The sequence below is a fragment of the Psittacula echo genome, assembly GCF_963264785.1.
Source record: "Psittacula echo genome assembly, chromosome: 17".
Taxonomy (NCBI): domain Eukaryota; kingdom Metazoa; phylum Chordata; class Aves; order Psittaciformes; family Psittacidae; genus Psittacula; species Psittacula echo.
This window is the reverse complement of record NC_137753.1, coordinates 5,534,368-5,552,318: the sequence shown is the minus strand read 5'-3', so window position 1 is coordinate 5,552,318 and position 17,951 is coordinate 5,534,368. Positions and strand designations below refer to the sequence as shown.

At 45.3% G+C, this 17,951-nt stretch overlaps 1 protein-coding gene across 1 annotated transcript in view; it reads right to left on the bottom strand.

The window, feature by feature from the left end:
• Nucleotides 1–8,933: 8,933 nt before the first annotated feature.
• The window catches only part of LOC308227972 (uncharacterized protein C1orf159 homolog), a gene marked incomplete at both ends in the record, with an annotated part of 79,249 nt that continues 70,231 nt past the window's right edge, over nt 8,934–17,951 (bottom strand). Inside the window, 2 exons of the mRNA XM_080630993.1 lie at nt 8,934–9,058; nt 9,962–10,010. Of these exons, the coding sequence (XP_080487119.1) occupies nt 8,934–9,058; nt 9,962–10,010 (174 nt within the window). The remainder of the gene's footprint in view (nt 9,059–9,961; nt 10,011–17,951) is intronic.

Sequence of the window (17,951 nt, the reverse complement as noted above, 5' to 3'; positions counted from 1 at the left end):
GGAGAATACGTGGAAGAGCTGTTGTTAAAGTGTCCTACCCCCTCCCTGCCTTTCCCTTTGTTTTATTGTGCTGTTTCTAAAATTGCTTTCTTCTTGTTTGAACTCCTTCCCTCCCCTCCTGTTCCCCTGCTTTTCCCATGTACGTAGGGAAATGCCCTGCTCTTGACACAGCATCCAAGGTGGATCCTGTGACCAGCCCTGGTTCCCAGGTTTGACCAAAGACTTGCCAGGTTCTTTGTTTCTGTGTGCACCGTGAGGAGCCCTTTGCATATTTTCCAGGTGATCTAATCCTCAGTTGGCCATGCCTCAGATGGTTCTGCTGCTGCAGGTGCATTGCTGCAAGGGGCACATGAAGTGCTGAGCTTTCTCAAGGGCACTGAAACCCCCTTCTCTCTGAGTTGTCGCATGCAGATGATGGCTTTGTGAAGAACAAAGCAGAGGACCATTTACAGTAAGAGGAGTGTGCTTTGCTGAGTGCAGAGTGTTTGCAGCTCTTAATGATGCAGAACCTCTGTTTTGGTAGCTGTGGGAAAGGGGTGACTCTGGGCTGTGTGCAAGACCTGTTAATATTTGTTTCACACTAACAAAGGCTGCAATGTTGCAGGCAGGAGGAATGGTTCTTTGCTTTCCTGCCCACAGAACTCTAACACATCTGCTTTCTGCTCTGCACCAAGGCTGAGCCCACTGCAAACTAACACAGCATCCCAGTGTTCACAACAGAGCAATTCCAACTGCCCTAGCTTGCAGCATTCCCAGCATTCAGACACAGTTCCACTCACAAAATCAGCGTCTGGAAACCCAGGGTCTTACTGACCTTGCTATGAAACAGTTCTGAGCTTTCATTTAGCACGGCTTGTGCCACATGATGGAGACCAAGAAATAAAGGTCAGCCTTTGACCGTTTGTTTGCTTTGTCTGTGTTAGGTTGGGCCAGAGGGAAAACCAGAAAACAGCACAAGGCAGTAACCCACAGAAACCGGAGGGAGCAGTTACAGAGCTAAGAAGCTGCAGTGGAATCATAGGGGATGAAACTCACTGCTACAGGTACATGAACTCATAGGGCAGCAATGGTGAATTACTGCCAGAGGTCTGGGCCAATGCTCCTGAGCTGCAAATATTCTTAAGCTCAAGAACAGAAACCAAGACTGCTTGTCGTCACAGGGAGATGGATGCTAAGGCTGCTTTGGCAGCTAAGAGACAAGTGTGTAACTCCCTTAGACAAGGACATGCATTTCCTGGGGCATCTGGAAGATTCTAGGATTCTGTAGCTCATCCTCGCTTCAGTGAAACATCTAATGAATAACTTCAGCAGCTCACTGCCACACACAGAGATGTATATATGTGTGTGTGTATGTGTGATGCCTTTAAAACTGAATCCAGAGCAAGAACTTTAGGTACTGAGATAACCTAGACTAGGTCTTGCTTTGCCTAGAAATGTTGAGGTCCCTTCCAAATGATGTTCTATGATTAATACCTATTTAAAACATAAAAGCAGCAGTGTAAGTGACAAGGGCCAAGTTCTGATTTTGCTCACAGGGCACCAAATCACATGTGAATTCACTGGCTGCAGTTTCCTACCTGGATAGCTGACTTCCAGAATCCATAGGAAATGAACAGGAATAGTAGTTGTGAATGCACAGTGGTTGTTTGGTTTTAAAGATAAACTACTGCCAAGGTGTTGCTCCTGCCTGTTGTTGCAACAGAGTCACCCCACTATGCAAAGTCTCCCCCACATTTGCTTTTGGTCACTTGATGTATATTATGGTCAAGATGGAATAACCACAGCGACCTTCTCCAAAGCACAGGGATGCTGTCAGCACTACCAGTAGAGAGCCAATCTATCAGGGCCGAGAGCTACTACAGACCCAAAGGCAGCCCTCTTTGTGCTCAGCTGTGTACCTTTGCCTCCCTAGATGATTTTCACTGTTCTTTTATTCACTGTGGAATTTTCTTCAGGCGTTTCATTTCATGTACCACACCGGGAGCCTCTCAAAAGCTTTCTAAGCACAACCCGTTCCTTGGCAGGGCTTTTCCTGAGACTAAACACATTGCTCATTGTTGTACCAGTCGGGCTAACCAGGCATGTGCCCTCTTTTCAAAGTGCCTTTGGTTCCTTTCAGAATCCAGCACTGCTCAAGTCTGGGCCTGTCTCTTGGATGCCTCCTGCACTGTGAAGCGATGCCAGAGAAGGCAGGAGGCTCCATAGAATCATAGAACAGTCAGGGTTGGAAAGGACCTTAAGATCATCCAGTTCCATCCCCTCTGCCATGGGCAGGGACACCTCACACTAAACCATGGCACCCAAGGCCTCCATCCTCCTGCCCTCCTCGGGAAGGTGAGAGGGATGCCCAGATGCTCTTGGACATGAATTTCAGACGAAAGCTACTGGTCCAGTAGCCCAAGGGCAAACTATGCCAATGGTTTTTGGTGAGTTTTACAGCGATGGGATTGTGAGGGGCTACGCGTTGTTCCAGCTCTTTCTTCCTGTACTTTGTGAGCTCCTCAATCCCTGACAGGGCCCCATCTGTTGCTGGGAGTTACTGGCAGTGCGTTGCAGTTCAGAAAAGCAGTTGCTTCACAGTGTCAGATGGGGCCAGGTTTTCATGCATGCTGTCAGTCAGGTTTTGCATAAGCCACAAAGCCCATCCCACAGAGCCGTGCTGCTCGCTATTTTTACTTTCTCCTTGTGGAGAGCTTAACCATTTATGTGGCATAGCCAGTCATTTGCAACCTGTTCATACTGCTTCACATCAGGGAACTGTCCCTCGTAGTGCTCCAGAGCTTGGCTTCTCTTTGGAGACACTCAGCATCTAACACCTTGCGACACAAACGGATGCTGTAGGCCAGGCTGAGGAGATTCTTGCTTCATCCCAGCACTAAATACCACTAGAAGGTCATTGTGATTTTGGAGTAGAGGTGGGCTGCTCACTTAGGAAGCAGCTTTACATTAGTGAGCTATGTGCAGATTGAGATACATTCAGTGTCCTGGTGGCTTTGTGCTGACAGAGGTATCTTTCTGGCAGTGTTCAAGGCCAGGTTGGACAGGGCTTGGGGCAACCTGCTCTAGTGGAAGGTGTCTCTGCCCATGGCAGGGGGTTGGAGCTGGATGAGCTTTAAGGTTCCTTCAGCCCAAACCAGTCTGGGATTCTATGATCTTCTGTTTCCATCAGCTGCCTGCACCAAATACCTGTCCCTTACTGAAGAGGTACAGTCTGCTGTGAACAGCATAGCTCAGTGACAGATGAACTTGTCTTTGATTTATCACGTTTAGGAGAACAGCCTGAAGGGCTGGTTAGGTATCACTGGGTGCGTGACAGCTACAGCTCTGGCCTCAAATGGCCTCGCTTATTGACTGTTGCAGTACTGAAGGAGTGATTAACTCTGTTTCATTTCCACAGGAACAGGATCTCACGTACAGTGTTTCTGCAGAGAAGTGCACCTCGCAGTGTAAACAGGTAACACTGTTCCCACACATACAGTTAGAATCCCAGTTGATCTCTCGGGTTAAACCTATACCATTTACTCACCAAAACAAGTAAGCTTTTCTGTGATCAGTGGTGGTTTGACCATAGTATCTATGAATAGAACTAGCTGAATTTAGTAACTGCATCAGAGAGAGCCACTGGAGGTATAAACAGGGAAAAGCTTGGGATATTCTCATTAAAAACAGGATTCCTCCCTTTCTGTGCCCAGCCTCTTCCTTCAACACAGTGTGATGGTTCCTTCTCTTCCTGGAGGAAAGGTGTGTGTTAAGGAGCAGCAGCTGTTTTTCCCACTCTGCTTTGTTTTCCTGCTCTGTTCCAGAGCGTGGGCTCACGGATGCTGCCATTGGGATGCATAAGGAGGCAGCGAGGGGGACACAAGAGCAGGGTGTGTGTGAACCTCTTACCTTTTATTTAGCTGCTGAAATAGTGTGATACTGCAAACAAAATGATACAAAACACACCCCGCTCTCCTCGTACCCTTGTATCCAGACAAAGGGTGGGAAAATGGGACAAAGCAGGGAATAGGAGACCTCTCAGTTCACTGTAGTCATGCCTAAAACTTCTGAGTTGCAGCTATGGAAGAAATCCAGTTAAAAACAAAGGAAAAAGGCCTTAAATGCAGGCTGTGTCTAATTCACTTTGTTCAGCACGCAAACACTGTTACCTGGGCCTCTTCCTGCTTGTTATGTTTTAAGGTATATTTATAGGTAGTTCCTTTGTTCCCAACAGCTCTAAAAAAGCCCCGATTTTAGGACATGTTCTAAGAGAGACAGAGACCAAAGGCAAGTAAGCAATGAAAGAGCTGCATGTTACTAACCCATCCTAGTTTGGTTTTGGGTTTCCCTTTATTCAGTGGCACTCCAGGCTTTTTCTCTCATTCTGCATGCATTCACTGAAGGCTCACAGCCATCAAGTAGCAGATAGGGAATAATGAGGTAGGCCTGCCCACAGAAATCCAAATGGCTTTGTTTAAAGTGGTGTTTGGTATGCAAATAGAATTAGCAATCCAGATGAGGTTGTTTCTCCTCCCTGTTTGCTTAGCCTCTCCCTGGCTTCGGCTCCCAGCTGCAGGGACTGAGGGAAGGGCTTAATGCAGCCTATGCAGTGATTTGCATTTGGACACCAGCATTTAAATGGAATCTTAATCAAATATCAGATCATCTTGGTTGTTGCAATCCCCCCTTAAGTCCTGTGGCTGTGACGCTGTTTAGAAGTGAGTTAACAGTGGCAGAAGGTAACAGTGGTTGAGCAGAACCTGCCCAAGGAGTCATTGTGCTTGATATATCCTCCTATATATATGATACATATATATATCATTGTGCTTGATATATATATCTATATACATACATATATATCTCCTCCTGAGCCGTCTGCTTGCTCTGTGCCCTCCCAGAACAGCATCGTGAGCACCAATCCCCTCACCTGAACCTGGAAGTAGTTTGGATCCCATGTGCTTTTAAAGCAAGTTCCCAACAACTGGGAAGAAACCTGCTATTGCCTTGGAAAAGGTGGATAGTTTGTATTGATAGTGTGTATTGTTCATTGAGCAGCTTCTTTAGTACTTCAATCTGCTTCTGTTGAGTAAGACAATCGAATTACGTGTGCGTAGTTTCCGTGGTCTTTATCTTTGTTCTTGAGTCAGTTTAGGTTTAACGGTTGGGCCAGGAGGTGCTTGTTAAATTTACTGCTTTGGGAGCTGACTCCACCTTTCCTTGCCTAAACTAAACTGACAAAGGAATAAGAAAAGAGCTTCCTAAGGGGGCTGGGTATTGCATTCCTCTTCCCTACCACCCAAGTGTATCAACAGCCTCTACACTACGTATAGGGCTGATGATACTCTGAAGAGGTAAAGAACATCCATATCACGCTGAGAACAATCCTTGCTATTGATTGTGCTTTCATCTTACTTAAAGGAGATATGAAGTGCCTTTAACCCACTGGAGTTCCTACTGCTTCATGATGCCTAATAAAGTATTTAAGAGGGTTCAGGTTGGTTCTTTCCCCCTAAATGTTTTGATTCCTACAAAAATCCTAGGAAAACTAAATGCTTTGTCTTTGCTCAGCTCCCTGTTAGAAACAGGAAAGGATGTGCTCAACCCATGCGTTGCTATGCCATTGTGTTAAATGTTAATGTTAGTAAGGGTAAAGCCAAATAAGAAGTCTGAATACTTGGAGTCTACAACAAAGTCTCCTGGTTCTTTGCTTCTGCAACTGGCATTGCTCTAGAGCATTCTGATAGCAAACAAAGCCGGTTCTGAACCCTTCCTACTGCTCATACACAGCAGTAGGAAGCATCAATAATACTTACATGGGAGGCAAGCGAAGAAGAGGAGAGGCTGTGGTTGGTACAATGCTGTCCCTGCTCTGATGCTGGGTTTTATTGTGTGAAGGCACAATGGGCTGATGGTGTAGAATGTACTTGGTGTTTTACCAACTGGTATAGAAAGTGTTAATGCACCAGTGTCCTCAGAGCTGTTTTTGTATGCTGTAGCACAAGCTGTAGGCTGGTAAGAGGATATTTAACTTCAGGAGAACCTATGCTCACCTTAAGCATGTTGAAATAAGGGCTTTAGGGGTTTGGAGGAACAAATAAGGCTGAAAAAAAAAAAGCCTTTTCCCAGCTTTAAATCCAGGTTTTGTCCCTGCTTTTCAGAATTCTCAGTACCAAAGCATTTTAAGGTAAATAAAAGGGAAATTTGCCCACTTTTTTTTGTCCTCAATATAATAATCTGCTTACAAAGATTTGGTACCAAAAAGCCCCCAAATCTACTAGGAACCGAGACTGAAAGCTGGGATTTAAAAGTTGTGCCTGTGCCTAGAAGCCAGCTGGTATTAGGGACTCTATTTGGAGTTTCTGAAGCCTTTTGAGTGTGGCTGAAGATACTACAAGTAGCTGGAAGGTCCCTACTTGCCTTGCTCTTGTGATAAGTCCTTTATCAACAAAGCAAGATGTAATTGTGCTGGGAGGAAACGGATTGCTTCAGTTTGCACCTTGTCTGAGCCCAGGCGATTCCAACAGCAGTACAGCTTTCTGTTTGCTGCTCAGCTCCGATAACCTACCCACGGTGTCCCCTTGTTGATCAGAGAAGCAGTGGGGTAGATCAAGTAGGTGTTCCTGCTTTCCCACTGCTTTCTTCAGAGGGGGATTTGGTTTAGGATCTCTCCCCCCTTTGTGCCGGTGGGTCTGACGTCCTAGTTCAAGGATCATAAGAGGGTATTGACGTTAAAAGTCTCCTTGGCTTAGTCCAGACTACAGATCAGGAGGACAAGTAACATTAAATATATATATTTATATATATATAGTTTTATATATATATACACACCCCCCCTCTTATGATCTGTGGTCTTCACAAATATATATATAAGGAGTTATAAGGGGCAGTTTAATGCATGTATTCTGTGAGACACATTAGCTCCTGGCTTGTGTCAGGACCATTTTATCTGGGTAAAGGGGTTTCTCATTGAGAAATTCTCCCCTTTGTTTGGAAATCAAGGCTATTTCAGTGTATAAGTTGCTGAAACATTGCTGAGGTGGTTTCAGTCTCATGTGGCTGGCTAGGACTTGATGAGTGGGGTGAGGAGAAGGCAATGGTTCACCTGCATTGCCTCGGACCCCCAACCAGCTTCACTGAGGTGTGACCCCTTATAGCTGGTCATAAATCAGAGGCACCCAACTGTATCAGTGCCAGATTACACCCAAAGCAGTTGAGAACACTCTAAGGAGCCAGCTTGTATCTCATATAGAGCTGTACTGAGAAGCAGTTACTGCTCTTGGGCAGGAATTATTTGACTGAATTCAAGCATTGGGGAAGGAGTTTTCCTGGTTTAAATGCACAGAAATCTGTCTTGCTTGGAAAGAAATTCAACTCAGAGCTGGGTTAAGATCCAGAGTTTATTAAATATACAACTAAAACGCCTAAAATGAATAAGGCAGTGAAACAGCACATGAAATAGCATGTAAGATATCAAAATGTATCTCTATAATATCCAAAGAAACCGACCTTTATGGATGTGTTTATCCACGTGTGGGTTCTAGTGATAAAGGCAGTGACAGTAGAATATTAATCAGAATCATTAGAGCAAGCTCCTGGTAACGGGATCTGTGAGCATAGCACTTAGGGACTGGAGTCGCACCTTCATCCCTGTGCCTTCTCTGAGGGTGTTTTGGGCATACCTACCCTTCAGAACCGACTGCGCAGGGCACCTCATGGGGTTTGGTTTATTACCAACGGACCCAGGAACACATTGTGGTGAAAGACATGGAGTTGTTGTTTTCGCTTCATTTCAAGGTAATTGGGAAAGGGGAGTGTTGCTGAAAGGTCAAATCTGTTTCATTTCAGGAAACACCATAACTCAAACCCACCCTTGAACATCATCCTGAGCATCCTTATGAAGACAGGAATAGAAACAGGGAGGCTTCCAGTGAGAGACTGTAGCTTCTGTGAAATCCAGCGGGTCAGTGTTGGACCAAGAAAGGCTTATGGAGGAAAGGAAGACAAGGAATCCAACAGCTGGAGTTCAGGGATGGCACAGGTAAAAGTATAAATCGTAGTGCTCTAATACCTTGGTGGGACACTGCCACATACCAAAAGAGGTAACAGGTTCCCATAAAGTAATTGTACTATGCAAAGGAATTCCATTTGTACCCTGCAGAGTGAGACTTGCCAGCGTGAGTCACTTTAACCAGGACATTCACAGCAGCTTCATCCTCTGAGCAGGGCCGTTTCCTAACTGGGAAATTCCTGGCAGCTCAGGGAGACTCGATGGAGAGAACTTTGCTGTCTCAATTCTCATGCCTCGAGGCACAGGATGCTCAGCGGTTGAGGTCAGGAATGCATTCTATGGTGCTACTTCCTCTCGTTGCTCTTACACTGCACAACTGGGGGTGCTGTACTAAGGAATCAGACAACTGGTGTAGGCTATTGCTGCTTCTCCATAGGGGAAGGATAAGCTGATAGCCACGTGTGGGGAATCAGAGCACCTTTCTTATTGTGTGATTTGACCAATCACATCTCAAATAGAAGATCTGCTGCAGTGAGGGCTTTGCAAACCCTTGTATTTTATAAGGTACCTTTAAAAGTAGTTTTCTGTCAGTGTAAGAATAAAGCAGACTTTATTTACAGGGTGCAATGAGCTATTGTTGAGTTTTGCTCATTTAATACCTCATTTCCAAACAGAAGCTGCTATTTAAACTGAGAGCTGAGGTGGTTGTGCCTGCACCCATCATGTTTCAGGCCAGTCTGACAATAGATCCAAAGGTTGCTGGCATACAGGAGCTCAGAGAACATATCTTGACCTACCTACAAGCTGATACTCTCTTGACTTTCCTCATGTCTCTCTATCCTTCTGCAGGCATGACAGTCCATGCTTGGGTGTGAACAAGACGGTGCACTTGAATAAGCCTTCAGCATAAGCCCAAACTCCAGTGGGAAGGCCCAGACATCAGGCTTCATCCATTCTTCTGATCAAGGCAAGCTTTTCTCTCCATCTCTGTGTCAAGACGAAGCTTTTTGCCGATGCGATTGACGGCATTACCAGACAGTATTAGACACAGATAGCTAGATCTAACTTTGCCTGGTAAGACAGCAATCAGCAGGCACTCACTCAGGCTAAAGGAAAACTCCACCATTAAATCCAGGACTAAAAAGCAGGGCAGTTATTGCTCAGACAAAGCAATAACCAGTAAATATTTAACTTGCTCGATTATGAAGCACTACCATTATAAACCACAACCGTTTCCAGTTCACTGCTATAGGAGTTGAAAAGAATTGTATGGAACTTACCAGCAGCTCTGGCCACTGCATCCATCTGGCTGTGAAGTTGCTCACCATGCCCGTGCCTGGAGCAGCTCCATCACCAGCAGCACAGCAGGACTGTGGATGCACATGGGGGTCAGCTAAACAACGTGCCCTCACCCATGGTAAAACTCCCCTCAGTGAGACAACTGCTTTAGAATGAATCTGATGCAGACCAGGCCTCAGGCAGCTCTGAAACCATCCCAAGAATCCTGCCTGTGGAATTGCTCTCTTGTGAAACCAATTGAAGGGAGATGAAAATCAGCAGGAGAAGGGGAGGGCAAGATACGGAGGCAGAAGGGGATTTTTCTGGGTTGCCCCTGGCTCTCATGACTGTCTCTGTCTGAAGGCAGGATTGAAGGGACACTTTCCTAAGCATACATCACCATGGGGGCGGGCAGAGGGATTTCCCTGCTCTCTGTTTCTTTGTTTTTAAGGCCACATTCCTGTCCCTGCCCTGGATGCCCCATTAGAGTTGTTTGTTAGTTATACATTTATTTACTCAGCTCCATCCGAGGTTAGGACCCACACTTTGTGCTAAGGAGAGCCGGCAGGTCGGTGTGCGCTCCAATCCATCTTACTGCGATGCTTGTTAAAAGCCAATTTGCAGAGTCACTCAAATTTCACACCATTTCCTCAATCCCTTGTGAGCCAGTTACTCATTAACACAGAGGCTAATCACCAGAGAGCCTCCGCTGCTGCTTCCTTCTCTCGCCCTGGGAATTAACAACCTGCAAGGGCAAGCACAAAACTGAGCTTGTTCCAGTGAGTCAGCCCATGGAGTTAAAGCAGGCACGGTCAGCGCCTTTCAAGCTGTTCACATTGTAGTGGCAACAGGGTGAAGTTATATGCAAATTGGTTCGGTTTTCCCACTCTTCCTGTATTACCTGGTAGTTTGGGGAAGGAAACACCCAGCTTACTGCAAGGAATTGGAAAAACACGGAGAGATTTCCAGTGGCAAAGGCAGAGAATGCAGAATTTGTTTGGGTACCGCTGTGTTTCTAGCCCAGTTCTGTTTTGGAGTGAGGAAGGGGATCAACACTCAGTTGAGGAAGACACAAATCAATACTTGGAATATATTTAAAGAGGAGTTTGTGGTCAGAGTGCATGTGTAACATTGTCTTGTATCTCTCAGAGGAAGGAGCTGAAAACCAATGGGAACAACACTGAGGCTGTGCCCCATCCCAAGTCTTTCAGAAGTGCAGGTAGTGTGGATGCTCCTTATGTAAGGCTGAATCTCAGCTTGTAAAGTGAACTGCTAATGACTTCTGACATGAATTCGCATCCTCTACAGGTTTCTGCAAAGTAAAGAAGTACTGACCTGGATTAATCTGTCAAGGACTAGGGAGGACCTGCAGGGTAAGCAAAAGCTGCCGCTGAACACGTACGTTGTAGTTCAGGCAGGAGGCATGAAAATGTCACTAGAGGAGGGCAAGACTTGCAACTAATTTAGTCCCCAGATTTGGCCTGCAAATACCTGCTTAGTTTTAGCTATCGAGTGATCCCAGGATCTGCTTGCAGAGACATCTTCAATACAGCAGTGTTAACACTTGCAATGCTTTCTTACTGAAGCAGATGGAGCTGGACTTCCTGGCTCAAATGCAATGTCCTAGGTCACTAAGATAATACTCTTACAGTAAGAAAAGGTCTCCTCAAGCACTTGTTCCTATGTCATGCCAGGAAACTTGTTTAAATCTGACCTCTGAGTGTACTTATTCCTTAAGGAGGCCCAGCTTCTCATCCAGACCTCATCCATTCTCACACTCAGTGCAGTGGTGTGCTTCTACCTGAGTTGCTACACAGAGTGAGGCAGCAGCAGCTCTTGTTCTCTGCTCGGTAAGTAGGGCAGGGTCAGCACTCAGTAGTTGTTCCTTGCCTGGGTTAAATGCCTTTGTTTCTTAATGGAATGATGGGAGTGATTAACCCACCTGTTCCATGGGCTGCAAGCACTGCCTATGGTGGGGTGGGTTATACAGTTGGAAGTTCATAGGCCGTTCAACCATGGAGGTGTAATTGAAGTGTAATTGGGAAGAGTGACCTTTACAACCAGCCTCTTGCCCTAACCACCTTTCACAGCCAGGCATGGCAAGTAAATCCGTCAGCCTCCTGGGCAAGGGCTGTGCCATGTGGCTGCATCACTGTGTGGGGAGAAGAAAGCAAGCCTGTGCCTCTCAGAAGATACACCCTTTGTGTGTTAGACATGGCCTGTCTCACCTCCTTCACAGCAACATCAAGGCTCAGCATCCAACAGAGTGGTTTCCAGCAATGTATTTATGATTATAGCCATTTACTGCATCTAAAAATACCTGTTAACGTGATAGCCATCATCCTTACCCTCTTGTCCAAATGTTCCACTTTGGCCTAAATTGTGGTACAATGTCTTTGAGTGAGAGCTCCTCCTGATGCGTGGTGGTGTTTGGTTCACCCTTTAAACATCGTTACCAGACAGTGTTAGAGTAGATCCAGAAAATCCAGCACTGTCTAGTAAGATGCCCACAGAGGACCACAGTCTGTCCAGCAGCTGGAGAAATGAAGCAGCTATTATTGAGTCCGTATTCTTCAGGCTGTCAGTGTTCCATAATAACTAATAGAAATGGCTTGAGGAAGATTGCCTTATATCCTTGGGTGGGGAAATAGGTGGTGGGCAGAAGGAAGACATTCGCTGTTAAAGGATAGGTTCAAAATCATGGTGCATTTCTTCAAAGATAGTAGAAAAAATGGATTTAATAAAGATCTAAAATGGAAACAAAAGGTGAAATTCTCTTTCAACAGGATTTAACACCAGCAAGGTTGCTTGGGGTTTGTTTCTTGGCTTCCTCACTCCCTCCTCCCTTTTGAGTCACAACCATACTAATTCAGGTCTTATTAATCACTCAAAAAGACATACTGAAAGCCGGTCAATAAAGAAAACAGTGCTGAGGAGGGCACAGAAAAGGGACAGAGATGGGCTAGCATTAAACACAGCTGCTTTTACAACAACTCCTTTATTGTATTGGCTTCAGTTGCAGGGATGCAGACAAATTTGAGTCTTAAATAGAAGTGGCTGTGGCAGGAGACTTTGCTGTAGTTATTAGTAACGTAATTAAGCACAGTGAATGCTAATGATAACGATGACAAGGTATCTGTCTGCTTTGGTTTGTGCTTTTCAGAAGAAGGGGAAGTTTGCTGTAGCACCTCATGCAACAGAAGGTAGAAATCATAGCGCAGGCTGCTCACCCTGGAGCGGTTCCCTTGGTAAGAGCTCTGGGCTGTTCTAAGTGGGGCTGTTGTTACTCCAAGGACTGGAGATTACTGACCTGCTGCATCACCCAAGAAGGAGGCAGCAGCATTTCCTTGGTCTTCCTTTCCTCACCCCTTAGTGTGAGTCTTATCTCTCAGGGTAGCAATGGCCTCTCAGTTCGTGACAGCTTAAGAGAGCTCTGATCTGAGCTATACCGTGTAGGTAATGCTACACTGCATGTAATATTTAGTATAGCCATAAGGTACTCACAAGGCTTTGTGGCTCCAGCACAGCAGATATACAACCTTTCTATCAAAGTAAATGACAAAGGAGTACATTTCATCCACGCTCCACTCCAGTGAATCATTCCGCTGATGCTTCAGAAGAGGGTTCAAGGAAACAACCGACCTTCTCAGTGCAAGTAATTAAAGCCCCAGCACCCCATAGATCAGTAAGAGAGCTCAGGGCAAGGGGGGATGACAGGATGCTGCTGCTGGTGCCTTTTGCTGCTTCACACCTGCCAGGTACACTGAACCACCTGCCCCTAAAGCCATGTGTCAGATAAAACCAGCAATAATCCCCTTTCTCAGTGAGAGCTGTTATAAATCATTCTTTACAGGACCTTTCACATCCGATAACTGGGAAGTACAACTTCCTGTGTTGTTTTAATTCACTGTAAAGAACAAAAAGCCTCCCTAAGCCATATAAAACAGCGTTCTCCCCTCCACTAAGTCCCTTTAGACCGGGCTAGTTCTTTCAAGGTCACTTTAAGTAGTATCATTGATTTAGGGCAAGAAATCTCATAGAATAAGAACAAAGCCCATCATAGCTTAAAACGCATCATTAAGCCACTAAAGTAATGAAAACAGTCCAAGGGAATGGGAGTTAAGTCTCACTCAAGAAGTGACAACTGGATGTAAAAGTATATCTGTATAACAATAAAGGTTCCGAGATCTAAACTGAATGGCTTTGCTGTGAGAACATTGCACTGGAGAACTCCAGAGGAGCTGCTGTGCAAAGGACAGAGTGAGTTACAGCAGCAAAGCTGAAAGAGCAAACCCCACGTCTGAGTTTGGCAGCCAGGTTCTTGAGTTCTCTGTAGCTGACAAGAACATCTTGGAGAGACAATGATGACGAAGGAAACGCGAGTGTTACACTTCAATACCTGCCTGCTCTCACTCTCTGCAAAGCTAGCATGGTTTGAAAGGAGAGAAAAAGAACGTGTTTGGAGCAGAGCGCCTGCATTCAGCTCACCCCTACAAAGCATTCTCATCTGAACACATCCTGTAGCATTGCAGTATCAAACGTGCTGTTTGATACTGCATGGTTTCCTATTTACAGGCTCACTCTGACGTTAAAATGAGGCCAAGATTTCCTTCTGGTTGGCTTTTACCCTTTAATCTAGAACCCAAAGCATTTCACATTCAATTTACTTATGCTTGGGGGGAGGTTTGCCTGGTTTCTCTCTTGGCCACTGCCCTGCTTCCAAACTCGCTGTTGAGCTTTTCCACGTTGTACACGAAACACCATCATCATCATTACCAGGCAGTATTAGAAACACTGAAAACATCCAATGCTGCCCAGTAAGATGGTAATGGCATCTCAGGGTCATGGGCTACAAACAGCAGAGATACCACAAGCTGGAAAGCCTGATTGTGTGGAGTAGGAAAGAAAAGAAGGGGTGGGGGGAGAATCCCACCTGTAGTTTGTGATTGCAGTGATTGGCAAACGCTCTTCATTTGAGAGAGGTGGAAACAAGGATGTTCTCTAGAGTTATCCCAGAAACACTTGTACAGGTCATGTATTCCTGCCTCCCCCTCCCCATCAACCTTCAGAGCTGTCACTTACCAAGGAGTGGTATTATTCATATTGCTACCTAGTGAGTCACAGTTGTGAACTGGTAAATGCTATTTGAGGCATGGGCAATTACAGCCAACCTTCTGCCCTACCTGCTGCTGCAGGTTAAAGTGTGGGCAAGTGCAAAATCCAGGCAGCACCATAGGTTTGTAGACTCAGGGAGATAGCTCTTACCTTTCTTCCAGTACCTCCAACCATTGAAGCTTTATCTACATTTTATTAGGCAATTCATATTTGCTGATTCCTTCAGTCATCTCTTAATCAAATTTCTATCTGGGGAGGCCAAAGATCTTGCTGAGCATGGTTATTACAAAGAAACCATGAATATTCCAATGCTAAGAGCGTTTGAAGCCTCTTAATGTTCACAAGAGTTTTGCATGTGTTTTGTATTGACTCATATACATTAACAAATACACCTGGTCCTCTAAACAACTGCATGGATTACTACAATGCGCTCACCACAAAGAAACTCTGCATTGGCATTTCATACCCTTGGAAAAGACAAGACCTGACAAACATTCCTTCCAGTGCATTCTGAATCCCATTGGAAATCTCTCTTTGCCAGACACTGCTGAGAGCTAAACCTCCCCCAGCCCCGTGGCTCCAGGATGGTGTTTGTCATTCGCTTCCTCCACCCATCTCCTCCTTTACCTGCCCAGTTCCTGAACCAAACCCAGTTTAATTAGCGATAGGGTACAACAAGAAAATGCCTCCAACTCAGCAAACACTGAGGGATGCAAAGGGTGCAGCTAGAAGGAGGAGAAGAGCAGTTTTTGTTTGGTTCCAGACAACTCCAGGTCAGAAAGGGCTGAATTCCGGAGGAAAAGGAGCTCACTCCTGGTTTAATTTGCTAAAGCAACAAGACTGAAAATACCCTTCCTGCTTGCACTGATGGCTTCAGAACTGCACTAAGGAGAAGGCATTCCCAAATGCTCATCAGCACAAGAGCCATTTGACCAGCAGGTCTGCATTCATTATGAAAATGGTGAAAAATAAGGTGAAAAAAGAGCTAGAACAAACTGTGGTGAAATGAGAAGTAAATCATTGTTGCAAATAGAATCCCATCCCAGGTTAAGATACCTGCATCTGTCCCATTGTTAGGTACAGTACCGGGTAGTTCACACGGGTTACTGTACTACCCATCACTCCACTATTACATTTCACACCTCCTCAAGTCACTTAAGAGAATCCCATTCCAAAGGAAGCAAGTTCTGTTACCTATCCCTTCCATGAGACCACCCCAGACACCTTCCTAAGTCTTGTAATGCACACAGTGGCATCTGGATGCAAATCCATGCTTGAGTTCCCCGCTCCATCTGCAAAGAGCCAAGTAAACCACTGCAAAACGAGATCCTGGAGGGGAGCTGCTGTTGGCAGATGTGAGGTTTGTTTCTGTCACAGCTGCACCTCCTCAATCCCACTGAAGCAGCCAGCAAACAGCCAGGCTCCACTTGACTGTTCCAACAGAAAGCGTCTTTCCTACATCAACAACATGGAATGAAGTCAGTCAACAAGACGAAGCATTAAACAATAGCTCTTTGTCTAAAGCACCCTGCATGTTAGATGTGATAGCTGCAGCTGAAACAAAAGGAGGTAGAACAGAGGCTTTGCAAACAATAAACCCCCAGACTGTGTTTAACTGTTCTGCTGCAGAGCAACCAGATCTGTTCCCATTTAATAAGGGTAATAATAAGTTGCTGGAATGACCACAGCTTGCACAAATCCCATAATGCTCAGTTATAATTAGAGCAAACATATTCAGTTGCACATGACGTAGGGAATACCAGCCAGCTGACTACAACAGCATAGAGAATAAGCTAAGATTCTGGCTAATTTACCCCTTTTTGCCTGCTCTAGTGTCTTGCAAGGGTGGGATTTATAAGCTTTTTAGTTTGCTGCTCTATTGATAGAATAGTGAAGCAGGAAGAGCCAAACCTTTCTTATTCTGTGGCTTTTAAGTTCTATTTCAAAAAGGTTTATGGCATTTTCCCCCCTTTCTTTCCTGGCTGTTGTGGCTCTTTGCAAATGGAAATATATATGTATAGGAAATACCTATATGTATACACACAGGTGTAAGGCAGGTGCATTAGAATTAGATGTTTGCACAATTGCATTAGAACCATATCATACAGAATCTCACTTAATAACCAGAGTTACGTAGCTGCTCTAACAGGACATGCTCTGCTAGGTCCCTTTGGTACTGCCACATCAGTTTTAACTGGCACAAACAATGTCTTTCAGTCCTTGAGGAATGGCTCCTTCCTGTTTGGCTACCGGAGGCCAAACAGCTGCATTTTCATTAAATCCTTTGGGAATGGAGGTGGGAACACTTCTGAAGAGGCCTGGATTGTCAGACCTCAGTCTCCTACCAAACCAACCCAGACCCTGGGAAGCAAACCCCATTCCCCAGTGCGGAACCACAGGCCTGGTGGAAGGCTTTCAGTGTGGATTCTGGTCTCCTGCCTCTTGGGAGAGTTTCCTGGTCCTGTGAAGATAGCTTGGGGGGTTCAGAACAGGCATCACTTGGAACCCTCGCTGTCCCTTTCACTCTCAAGTGACAAAAAGGCTTTTTGAAGCTCCTTGGCTTGAACATTGATCCAAGAGCTGCCAAACCCAGAGTTACTCCAGCCTTACAGCAAAGGATGCTGCTCCATGTAAGCCACTTCAAAAACCCATTCATAGACCTGTCTCAAGTCATGACCCTTAATCCATTGAATATGTGCTAAAATACAACATTTCCCATCCCTTTAGAGTGAGCCTGGGCTCATATGGTTGAATTTAGCAATCTAATTCTGTCCTCAGCTACTACGTGCACTTCCCTCTGGTGCAGGTGGAAGCTGCTGTGTGGATATAGTTTGCCAGTGCTTCCTACAATTGATGTCTCAAAGATGCCATAAGGAGAATTCAAGGCAATCACCACTGAATTTCCAATCTATGGTTCCAAAGGGAGCCAACCCAACAGGAACAAGTTGGGATGATCATGCTGTTTTCCAATGGTGCAGGAATATTTCAGCCTGATGCAAAGTATTTTCATCTGTGGCCCAGCTGAAGGTGAAATCTGCTTTTAGAAGCGTGAAACCCCCGCTCTCCTAGCAATATAAGGAATATAAAAGCTGTAAGCTAACAAATCACTGCTCTGAGGCATGCAGCAGCAATCCTGCCTCTCCTGGCTCATTCCCTAAAGCCAGTTTCTTACAATTGGAACCCAGTTTCCCTGGATGCGTGTTCAAGCCAAACAACCAAATACAGCAATGCCACAAGCTAACGCTTAAAGGGCATAAAATCCAAATCTAGACAAGAGATTCAACAGGAGGCCTCTTTGTGTCCAGAATGTACCAAAGAGAGCACTATTAAACCATCTTGCATAATCCCTCCTCCTTGCCAGAGGATACTGCAATAGGAAAGGGTTGGTTCTTTCTGCAGGAGGTGTGGGCATAAGGGAAAGTCAAGGAAATGGGGAAGGTTTTAGACCCTTTTCCTTTAAGATCTCTTTCGCCCTCCTGACTTTGACACATTTCTTGATAGAGAAAAGCCTTTGAGGTCACAAAACTGAGCTCTGCCTCTCACTGAAGTTCCTTCTAGTGCTGCTTTTCTT